Raw genomic sequence first — 12279 nt, 5'->3', positions numbered from 1 at the left:
TTCAGGCTCCTCTCCTGTGGAACCAGCTCCCAATTCAGATCAGGGAGACAGACACCCTCTCTACTTTTACGATTAGGCTTAAAACTTTCCTTTTTGCTAAAGCTTATAGTTAGGGCTGGATCAGGTGACCCTGAACCATCCCTTAGTTATGCTGCTATAGACGTAGACTGCTGGGGGGTTCCCATGATGCACTGTTTCTTTCTCTTTTTGCTCTGTATGTACCACTCTGCATTTAATCATTAGTGATCGATCTCTGCTCCCCTCCACAGCATGTCTTTTTCCTGGTTCTCTCCCTCAGCCCCAACCAGTCCCAACAGAAGACTGCCTCTCCCTGAGCCTGGTTCTGCTGGAGGTTTCTTCCTGTTAAAAGGGAGTTTTTCCTTCCCACTGTAGCCAAGTGCTTGCTCACAGGGGGTCGTTTTGACCGTTGGGGTTTTACATAATTATTGTATGGCCTTGCCTTACAATATAAAGCGCCTTGGGGCAACTGTTTGTTGTGATTTGGCGCTATATAAAAAAAAAAATTAATTGAATTGATTGATATGCAGAAGGACTGCCCCAAAACGGTCAAACTACAACGCCCATCCTTAGAAACTGGGCTAAGGGTGGGCCATAACACGCACGCGGGGAAACCCCGCAAATCTGCACGAATCCCAGTAACGATCCTTTGTAGGGATTTAACCCTTCACGCCCCAGCACTGGTAGACACGGGTCGGAAGGGAATCTGCTGGATAGCAGATGGGCAAAGGAAGTAGGGCTCCCCCTGGTGGCTCTGCCGGCACCATTGCAGGTGCGAGCACTAGATGGCACCCTGCTTCCATTAATCACACATCAGACACAGCCAGTGACCTTGGTTGAGTGATTTTGGGATTTCCATGGATGGTGAAGCACAATTCCCGGATAGATTGGCCGTCCGGGGTTGTGACGCAGTGGAGCGAAACCTGCCACCGGGAGTGTTTAGGATCCTCGGTTCCTCCCGGCACGACGGCTAATGAGGAGGTTAAAGTCCCCCCCAATCTATCGGTGGTGCCAAAGGAGTACCATGATCTTGCTGACGTTTTCAGCAAAGATCTGGCGCTCACTCTTCCCCTGCACCGACCGTACAATTGTGCCATCGATTTGGTCCCGGGCGCTGAGTACCCATCCAGTAGGTTGTACAACCTCTCACGTCCGGAACGCGAATCAATGGAGACCTACATCTGGGACTCTTTAGCTGCCGGGCTGATCCAGAACTCCACCTCCCCGATGGGTGCTGGTTTCTTTTTTGTGGGCAAAAAGGACGGCGGACTCCGTCCATGCATTGATTACAGAGGGCTGAACGAGATCACGGTTCGCAACCGATACCCGTTACCTCTGTTGGATTCAGTGTTCACGCCCCTGCATGGAGCCCAAATTTTCACTAAATTGGATCGTAGAAACGCGTACCACCTGGTTCGGATCCGGAAGGGAGACGAATGGAAGACGGCATTTAACACCCCGTTAGGTCACTTTGAGTACCTGGTCATGCCGTTCGGCCTCACTACCGCCCCCGCGACGTTCCAAGCTTTGGTAAATGATGTCTTGCGGGACTTCCTGCATCGGTTCGTCTTCGTATATCTGGACGATATACTCATCTTTTCCCCGGACCCTGAGACCCATGTCCAGCATGTACGTCAGGTCCGACAGCGGTTGTTGGAGAACCGGCTGTTTGTGAGGGGCGAGAAGTGCGAGTTCCACCGCACTTCTTTGTCCTTCTTGGGGTTCATCATCTCCTCCAACTCCGTCGCCCCTGATCCGGCCAAGGTTGCGGCGGTGAGAGATTGGCCCCAACCAACAAGCCGCAGGAAACTACAGCAGTTCGTCGGCTTTGCAAATTTCTACAGGAGGTTCATTAAAGGCTACAGTCAGGTAGTTAGCCCCCTGACTGCCCTGACCTCCACCAAGGTCCCCTTCACCTGGTCGGATCGGTGCGAAGCCGCGTTCAAGGAATTGAAACGCCGGTTCTCGACTGCACCAGTTCTGGTGCAGCCTGATCCTGATCGCCAGTACATAGTGGAAGTGGACGCCTCTGACTCAGGGATAGGAGCTGTGCTGTCCCAGAGCGTGGAGGCTGATAAGGTTCTCCATCCTTGTGCCTATTTTTCCTGCAGGTTGACCCCAGCTGAACGGAACTATGACGTCGGCAATCGGGAGCTCCTCGCGGTGAAGGAGGCTCTTGAAGAGTGGAGACACCTGCTGGAGGGGGCGTCGTTGCCTTTCACAGTTTTCACAGACCATCGGAACCTGGAGTACATCCGGACCGCCAAGCGGCTGAACCCCAGGCAAGCCCGCTGGTCTCTGTTCTTCGGGCGCTTTGACTTCCGGATCACGTACCGCCCCGGGACCAAGAACCAGAAATTGGATGCGTTGTCCCGGGTGCACGAAGAGGAAGCCAAGGCGGGGCTGTCAAACCCCACCGAGACCATCATCCCCGAGTCCACTGTCGTGGCCTCCCTTACCTGGGATGTGGAGAAGACCGTCCGGGAGGCCCTGGCAAGGAGCCCGGACCCGGGGACCGGCCCCAAGAACAGACTGTACGTCCCACCAGAGGCCAGAGCTGCCGTATTGGACTTCTGTCACGGATCCAAGCTCTCCTGTCATCCGGGAGTGCGTAGGACCGTGGCAGTGGTCCAGCAGCGCTTCTGGTGGGCGTCCCTGGAAACCGACGCTCGGGACTACGTCCAGGCCTGTACCATCTGCGCCAGGGGCAAGGCAGACCATCGGAGGACCTCGGGACTCCTCCAACCCCTGCCGGTGCCTCACCGCCCCTGGTCTCACATCGGCCTGGACTTCATCACGGGCCTCCCGCCGTCCCAAAGCAACACCATCATTCTCAAGATAGTGGACCGGTTCTCCAAGGCAGCCCACTTCGTGGCCCTCCCGAAGCTCCCGACGGCCCAGGAGACGGCAGACCTCCTGGTCCACCATGTCATGCGGCTGCATGGGATACCATCGGACATAGTATCAGATCGTGGTCCCCAGTTCTCTTCGCAGGTGTGGAAGAGTTTCTGTAAGGAGCTGGGGGCCACCGTGAGTCTCTCGTCCGGGTACCACCCCCAGACAAACGGCCAGGCAGAGCGGGCTAACCAGGAGTTGGAACAGGCCCTTCGCTGCGTCACCTCCGCGCACCCGGCGGCCTGGAGTCACCATCTGGCCTGGATCGAGTATGCCCATAACAGCCAAGTCTCGTCTGCTACCGGCCTCTCCCCTTTTGAGGCATGTTTGGGGTACCAGCCCCCATTGTTCCCGCTGGTGGAGGGAGAGGTCAGTGTGCCCTCGGTCCAGGCCCACCTCAGGAGGTGCCGCCGGGTGTGGCGGACCACCCGCTCTGCCCTGTTAAAGGCCCGGACGAGGACCAAGACCCATGCGGACCGCCGGCGTTCCCCGGCCCCCACATACCAGCCCGGGCAGGAGGTGTGGCTCTCGACCAAGGACATCCCTCTCTGTGTTGACTCCCCAAAACTGAAAGACAGGTTCATCGGTCCGTTTTGTATCCTCAAGATCATCAACCCGGCCGCAGTGAACCTCCAACTCCCGGCGTCACTGCGGATTCACCCTGTTTTTCATGTGTCCCGTCTGAAACCTCACCGCCCCTCGCCCCTCTGTGCTCCGGAACCTACGCCGCCTCCTGCCCGGCTCATTGACGGGGAGCCTGCCTGGACAGTCCGCAGGCTCCTGGACGTCCGTCGTAAGGGCCGGGGGTTCCAATATCTGGTGGACTGGGAGGGGTATGGACCTGAAGAACACTCCTGGGTGAAGAGGAGCTTCATCCTGGACCCGGCCCTCCTGGCCGATTTCTACACGATACATCCGGACAAGCCTGGTCGGACGCCAGGAGGCGCCCGTTGAGGCGGGGGTCCTGTTATGTGGGCCGCTGAAGAGGAGGTACTGCTGGCCCACCACCACCAGAGGGCGCCCTGCTTGGAGTGCGGGCTCCAAGCACGAGAGGGCGCCAGACCCAGAAGAAGTTACAGCTGTCATTCATCCTCTGCACCAGCTGTCACTCGTTCATCATCATCATCATCATCATCACTATAAAGGCCAGACTGCAACTCCACCTCCTCGCTGAGAAATCGACTACTGAAGAGGTAATTTCTCTGCTGACTAACACGTTGAGTAATAATCTGAACTTCTGTTGCAGCCGTTTTCCTGGTGTTTTCCTTGTCTGTGGGATTGGCGTTTGGTGTGACAGCGACGGCTTCGCCTCACACTCCAAACCAGATAAGTGGTTAATCAGGAGCTGCACGAGTGTGTGATTGGAGGTGGAGGTGCTCCCTCCTAACTGTGTACAGACTGTGGATTACTGAGTGTGCGGACTCACACTCATTCATCTTGTCTCTGCTTTCTGCCAGCAGTACCAGGGTCGACAGCCGAAGACAGAGGCCACCTGGGGACTCGGGACTTGGCGGCTCCGGTGTTCTTCAGACTGTTGGTGGTGGAAGCCGTGTGGGCTTCTCTCTCGTCGGGGGTCTTCTATCTTCGAGCCTGCCCACACGTCACCTGGTGTCAATTGACTTTCAATTTCTGTGTATTTAGTTGTGTATTATCACAATATTAAATTGTTACTTTTTGGCTTATTCATTGTCCGTTCATTTGCGCCCCCTGTTGTGGGTCCGTGCTACGACACCTTCCCAACAGAGTATTCCTTTAACTTTAACTAGTAATGACTTCATGACTTTCTTTGCTAATAAAATTTTAACTATTAGAGAAAAAATTACTCATAACCATCCCAAAGACGTATCGTTATCTTTGGCTGCTTTCGGTGATGCCGGTATTTGGTTAGACTCTTTCTGTCAGATTGTTCTGTCTGAGTTATTTTCATTAGTTACTTCATCCAAACCATCAACATGTCTATTGGACCCCATTCCTACCAGGCTGCTCAAGGAAGCCCTACCATTATTTAATGCTTCGATCTTAAATATGATCAATCTATCTTTATTAGTTGGCTATGTACCACAGGTTTTTGATTAGGCAGTAATTAAACCATTACTTAAAAAGCCATCACTTGACCCAGCTATCTTAGCTAATTATAGGCCAATCTCCAACCTTCCTTTTCTCTCAAAAATTCTTGAAAGGGTAGTTGTAAAACAGCTAACTGATCATCTGCAGAGGAATGGTCTATTTGAAGAGTTTCAGTCAGGGTTTAGAATTCATCATAGTACAGAAACAGCATTAGTGAAGGTTACAAATGATCTTCTTATGGCCTCAGACAGTGGACTCATCTCTGTGCTTGTTCTGTTAGACCTCAGTGCTGCTTTTGATACTGTTGACCATAACATTTTATTACAGAGATTAGAGCATGCCATAGGTATTAAAGGCACTGTGCTGCGGTGGTTTGAATCATATTTATCTAATAGATTACAATTTGTTCATGTAAATGGGGAATCTTCTTCACAGACTAAGGTTAATTATGGAGTTCCACAAGGTTCTGTGCTAGGACCAATTTTATTCACTTTATACATGTTTCCCTTAGGCAGTATTATTAGACGGCATTGCTTAAATTTTTACGCAGATGATACCCAGCTTTATCTATCCATGAAGCCAGAGGACACACACCAATTAGCTAAACTGCAGGATTGTCTTACAGACATAAAGACATGGATGACCTCTAATTTCCTGCTTTTAAACTCAGATAAAACTGAAGTTATTGTACTTGGCCCCACAAATCTTAGAAACATGGTGTCTAACCAGATCCTTACTCTGGATGGCATTACCCTGACCTCCAGTAATACTGTGAGAAATCTTGGAGTCATTTTTGATCAGGATATGTCATTCAATGCGCATATTAAACAAATATGTAGGTTTGCTTTTTTGCATTTATGCAATATCTCTAAAATTAGAAAGGTCTTGTCTCAGAGTGATGCTGAAAAACTAATTCATGTATTTATTTCCTCTAGGCTGGACTATTGTAATTCATTATTATCAGGTTGTCCTAAAAGTTCCCTGAAAAGCCTTCAGTTAATTCAAAATGCTGCAGCTAGAGTACTGACGGGGACTAGAAGGAGAGAGCATATTTCACCCATATTGGCCTCTCTTCATTGTTTTCCTGTTAATTCTAGAATAGAATTTAAAATTCTTCTTCTTACTTATAAGGTTTTGAATAATCAGGTCCAATCTTATCTTAGGGACCTCATTGTACCATATCACCCCAATAGAGCACTTCAATCTCAGACTGCAGGCTTACTTGTAGTTCCTTGGGTTTTTAAGAGTAGAATGGGAGGCAGAGCCTTCAGCTTTCAGGCTCCTCTTCTCTGGAACCAGCTCCCAATTTGGATCAGGGAGACAGACACCCTCTCTACTTTTAAGATTAGGCTTAAAACTTTTCTTTTTGCTAAAGCTTATAGTTAGGGCTGGATCAGGTGACCCTGAACCATCCCTTAGTTATGCTGCTATAGACTTAGACTGCTGGGGGGTTCCCATGATGCACTGAGTGTTTCTTTCTCTTTTTACTCTGTATGCACCACTGTGCATTTAATCATTAGTGATTGATCTCTGCTCCCCTCCACAGCATGTCTTTTTCCTGATTCTCTCCCCTCAGCCCCAACCAGTCCCAGCAGAAGACTGCCCCTCCCTGAGCCTGGTTCTGCTGGAGGTTTCTTCCTGTTAAAAGGGAGTTTTTCCTTCCCACTGTCGCCAAGTGCTTGCTCATTGGGGGTCGTTTTGACCGTTGGGTTTTTTCCGTAATTATTGTATGGCTTTGCCTTACAATGTAGAGCGCCTTGGGGCAACTGTTTGTTGTGATTTGGCGCTATATAAAAAAAATTGATTTGATTTATGTGTCCCAATGATGTAAAAAAAATTGACAATAATTGTACATTGTGTCAAATTTAAAGTGGCACCTCCACATATACTGGAATTCTGTTTTGTTTTCTTTAGCATAAGGATAAATGTGTGCACACATACAAGTATATTTACTTTCTTTTGGGTGTCTTGGTGTCAATTGTGAACAAAAATCATGTTCTGTCCAAAAAGCCAAATTATTTACTTGGTGCAATTTACAATTTACGGCGCGGAGCGGCGGCACAGGAAAAACACCTCCGTGTTGATAACCATTTGTAAAATCCAGGCGGCTTTTGATGGCTTTCAGTGGAGTGAGTATATGAGAAATTGTTTAACAGCTGGACATGTTCCAACTTGTCCTTAAGGCTTCCAACAGAGGTGTTTTTTCTGTGACCCGTCCGCACGTCTTTCATTAAAAAAATCTCCTTTAACAGTGGAATATCCGGATAAAATGCTGAAACCGACTTCTTCTGAAACTTCTCTGTTCTCTCACGACGTCCTGGATCAATAGAGCCTGAAATGTGGAGGTTTTAAGCTTGAAACAGGCTGACGACGGCGCCTGAGAGCGCTGTGCGACGTCTCGCACTGTGGGAAGTCCTTAAAGCGACAGTGTCACCTCAAAATCTCTCATCAGCTGTTAAAATTTTCACTGAAAACCAGCTTAATTTTTCGAACCATGTCCACTTCAATGTGTCTCACAGGTTTAGAAAAAATTTTGATCAAACAAAGCGCCAGTCTCTCAGCAACTTCTCAGACAAAGGAATTCCGACGAGGGGCTGGACGACTCCTCCCACAAGGAGTGCTCACAGGCGAATGAGTCACCGACAGGCGTTGAAAAACTCACGCATGCGCACGAGGGTTCAAGCATGTCTGACGTAAAAACATATGAATGAAATCCATATAGTTTTTGAAAAAAATAAAAAGGACCTATACTTTATGGACAGACCTCGTATGGTAATGTTTTTCCCCAGTCACTTATTCATGGATTTGTTTTTTTTCTTTTGTCTAATCTGAACTATCTTCACAGAATTTTGTTGGCAACAGACTTTTGTATGAAAAATAATAAAATTAATCCAAAATGCTTATTTTCCTCCAATTTCTGATACATTTTAATTTTGATGCTTTTGTTTGATTCATCAAAGCTCTGTTTGTGAATGCACAATTTTGAAATTTGAATTTGGGGAAAAATATCAACTTTTGGTCATGAAGCTATGAAATTCACCGAAAAGTGAGCATGTTCCTAAATTTCATGTTTTCTGATAGGGAAAAACAAGAAGACTGCATTCAAGAAAATTTACAGATTGTTCTGATTTTTTTTTTTTTTTTTTTTTTGAAAAGAACCTCAACTTCCAGCAAAAATATTTCCAGCAATTTACAGGTTTTAGTTTGTTTCAGTTTCTGCTTTTAAAATTGTAAATACCTTTATCGGACACACGAGGGCAGCATTTCACCAAAAATAAAGGTGTTCACACTGAAGAAACCAAAAGTTTGTCTCAAAGCACCAAATCTGGTGTTTATGTTGATGAAACAGTCCATGAGCCGAGGAGCCTTTCTGCCCTGTTTAAGGAGAATAAATTCTCTGATCATAAAGATTCTATAAGTGAATAGTTTAGATTATTTATGACCAAATGTTCTGGAGTTATGGGCTAAAAACAGCAGAAAAGGTGACAAAGATCAGCTTCAGTACACACGGGGGCCAAAAGTTAAAGTTGCTCCAAATTTGTTAAAAATTGATGCAAATTATTCTGAACAGTCAAATAATGTGGTATGTGCTTCAATCTGATTGGAGTGTTTTTAAATGTTGACCCCTGTGTAACCCTTGGTTGACCTCTACCTGGCTCCAGCTGCCACCCTGGGACGGCTCCATGTGTTACTGAACCACAAGGCAAAATGTCACATCGGCTATAAATTAAATTAATGGTGACAATTTTGTCTGCTGTTGTCTCCAAACAACAAAGTCACTCAGTTATGACAAATACTAGGATGTTGACCTTTGAGGAATCACGGGTTCTCAGTGTGGTCATTTGTACTATATACAGAGAACACCTGAAGACTTTTGGGGAAAATCTCTTATAGTTATTCTGCTTTAGTCTTGACATTGAAAAATTACGAAGAGATCAAAATTATGACACCCCCCCCCCCCCCCCCACACACACACACACACTGTTGAGACACAATCCTGCAGCTTTGTCCAGAGTGTGAACATGTTAATTTTGGGTTTGGGGTCACATTCAGAACCAAAATGTCCAGATTTGAATCTGCTGTCTGGGATAGAATAGAATGCTTTTATTGTCATTATACACAAGGTACAACAAAATTAAAAGACAACTCCCATAGTGCAAAGGTGTAAAAGTAAATATAAAAAATATAAAGAGACAAATAAGAATATATACATGTATTTACAAGGGAGCCAGTAGGTGTGTATAAATAGTCTGCGCTATTCATTGCATTCACCATTGTGCAGACTGTAGGCTAATGTGCATTCAATACTCATATTGCACTTGGGTAGAACATGTTGGTGAGTCTGGATGTGTGGGCCTTGATGGACCGGTACCTCTTTCCTGAGGGCAGCAGTGAGAACAGGCTGTGTCCGGGGTGTGAACCATCGAAGGTGATGTTAGAGGATGGACAGACCGATGAACTCTGTCAGGTCTGCAGTGATCTCAAAGGTTTTTATTTTGAAATACATGCTCTTATTGTGGAAGTGCGACATAAACAGTTGTTTTCAAAAATTACTGATTTCTCAAAAATATTGTTCCAGTCAAATTGCTGTTTTCGTGACTTGGATCCTCATGAAAAAAAAACATAAATCTGCCAAAGAACGAAAGTCTGCTCTTTCTGGATTTCAGTTGATGCTCCGGATACACAAACACACAGAGGCCACTTCCCTTTTACCATGTGGACGTCATGTCCATAATCTAGTCCAGTAGGTGGCGGTAATGCACCTAAAAACTGGTTTGCCAAACGTCACAACGATCCAACGAAGAAGAAATTTCCTGTTGTCGTCCGAGGCTAAAGCTAGTTGCTGGAGACGCTGTAAACTCTTCTCTGAACAGATCAAACTTCACTCTGTGATCCTCGAATATGTTTTTGGAAGAGCTCCAGAAGCACAAAGGTCGACAGTAAACCGGAAGAAGAAGAAAAGGCGAAGTTAGCGCGAAAAGGTGGAAGAGCTGAGAAGGTTGTTGAAACATCGGCTAACTGCTGCTAATGCCGAGATATTTGAGTTGGTTGAAACAAAGAGATCGCAGAGCACCAAGAAGAAACGAGTGGATTTAAAGAAGAGAAGAAACTAGTCAACGTGCTGGATGCTGTTTTCAAGTCTGAAGTTCGCTGATCCAGAGCAGGTTTGTCCACTAAACTTTATTTCAGACCAACTCCACCACATCCAAATGATAGCTGTTAATTTGTGTTGGAGTTCTTATAGACTGAACACCAAATATCAGCAAAAATAAATAAGACAAACTGATGATAAATGGACAGTTCAGCGTGATGATGGACTGATGAAGCTAATCAATCGATATTAACGATTACAATTGTTTTCTTATTTTATATCAATCAATCAATTTTTTTATATAGCGCCAAATCACAACAAACAGTTATACACACAAAATGGAAATCTGAGCCTCATGAATCAACTTCGCGACTCCAAACTGCTGAACTCTGAGCACAGCACCATGGTTTCACTCAAATTAAAAGACTATCCTGAGGACGCAGCTGGTCTGCTCTGTGTAAGTCTGATCCCGTCAGATCTCAGAAGCTAAGCAGTGCAGGATCTGGTTAGTACTTGGGTGGGAGATCTCTTCAGAACACCAGCAGCTGTGTGGGTTTATCCATGTAAAGCTGGAGTTGCGTCAGGAAGGGCATCCGGCGAAAAACCTGTGCCAAATACCGATGCGGATCTGGCTGTATCCGCAGTGGCGACCCCGACCACTATGAGAGCAGCCGAATGGACGACAACACCACCAACATTTATCCTAAGGAAACTGCTGATGTTCCAACTGCACAAATAAACAGAGATACAAGTTGACATGAAGAGCAGGAGACTGGATAAGAAAAATAACCATCGTAAATTCTTTCAGTTTATGGACATTAATATCTATCTATCTAATCTATCATCAGGTGGTTGCAGCAGGTACGTAAGGAAAACGTGCACCTCAGGTGATCTCTGGACTCATGGTTGGTGTCTCCTGCTTCAGGACGTCTGTCCCAGCACAGTGACATTTCAGTGTTGTCTCTCACTTGTGATTGGTCAGCCTGGGCAGTAGACCAGCAGCAGATGATTAAATCGGCTTGTTTTTACTCTGTCTTCCACGTGGTCATTGACTCTCTCTTTCTTTTGTGTGTTTTAAAGTCTTTCTACAAACATGTCAGCAGCTGAGGGACATGTTGAAACATGAAGGAATGGTCACAGACCAGAAAGAAGAAATGTGTCATTTAAAAGAAAATAAAAGAGGTAAAGGGCTGGATGCTGTTTTTAATCCTCCAAATCTCTTCTACAGAACTGGTTTATTCACTCAGCTTTGTTTGTGTTACTGATACTTTATAACATGTTGTTGTAATGGTCAAATATTTTCCTTATCATTTATTCCTCCATTTCCTTGGTAATGTGTAGCATTAATAGTCGGCTTTGCTACCAGTTGTGACATGTCGACCCGAATACTGTAAATGTGGAAGTGTGCAGAAATGTGGGTTTGCAAAAGAGAAAGAGAGGTTGTGATGGAAGTCTGATCTCAGAAACAGTCTTTGTTAACAGAACTATCTTTAGTTTTGTGGTTGCAGTCAACTTTGTGCAAGTGTCAAAGTACCTTAACTCTCTATTTGGTGCATATAACTGACCAACCTATGATGAACCGTTATCCATGGACGCTACAGATAATCCACTGGTTGTGCAGACAAAGCGATTAAAAAAAAAAAATCTGAACAAAAAAGACTTTCTGATTAATTGTTGAAGGCAAATAAAACAATCAGTAAAATATTAACTACATTCTCTGATGTGAACGTATTTAAAACTTAATTATTCCTGATGCACTCATTTTTAGCATCTTGTTGAGCTGCATAGTTGTGATGTCCAATCCAACACATTAGCTCATAATCTGAATGACAAAAGGTTAATAAAGTTCAAAGGTCTGAGGAAGCAGCATCAGCAGCTCACGATCTACAGGTCCTGGAAGGAACCTTCAGAACCTGGAACAGTGTCTGTGAACAGCTCGAGGGAGTGAGACAAAGACTAGAACACGTGAGCAACAATGACATGACGAGCACAGTAACAGTGTCTCACAGAAGGACAGAGTTCCAGAGACCCAGAGCTCAGTGCCCACAGAAATGTTGCATTCTCACAAATTAAAGCAGGACACAAGGGGGCAGCAAAGAGCTGAGACTGTGGATCTGAAAAGCTTCTGGAGCCCACCCAAACCTTTACAATTTTGAACAACACGTGAGACTAAGATGAAATATTTCCACATATTTTCCATTAAAATG

At 45.9% G+C, this 12279-nt stretch overlaps 1 protein-coding gene across 1 annotated transcript in view; it reads left to right on the top strand.

Annotated features, from left to right (window-relative positions):
- Positions 1-10427: 10427 nt before the first annotated feature.
- LOC117531564 (zinc finger protein 345-like) overlaps positions 10428-12279 on the top strand; it is a 37114-nt gene continuing 35262 nt past the window's right edge. Inside the window, exon 1 of the mRNA XM_034194685.1 lies at positions 10428-10529. Coding sequence (XP_034050576.1) covers positions 10428-10529 — 102 coding nt within the window. The remainder of the gene's footprint in view (positions 10530-12279) is intronic.

Source organism: Thalassophryne amazonica, chromosome 18 (assembly GCF_902500255.1).
Source record: "Thalassophryne amazonica chromosome 18, fThaAma1.1, whole genome shotgun sequence".
In the NCBI taxonomy this organism is placed as follows: domain Eukaryota; kingdom Metazoa; phylum Chordata; class Actinopteri; order Batrachoidiformes; family Batrachoididae; genus Thalassophryne; species Thalassophryne amazonica.
This window is presented reverse-complemented; position numbering and strand designations above follow the sequence as displayed.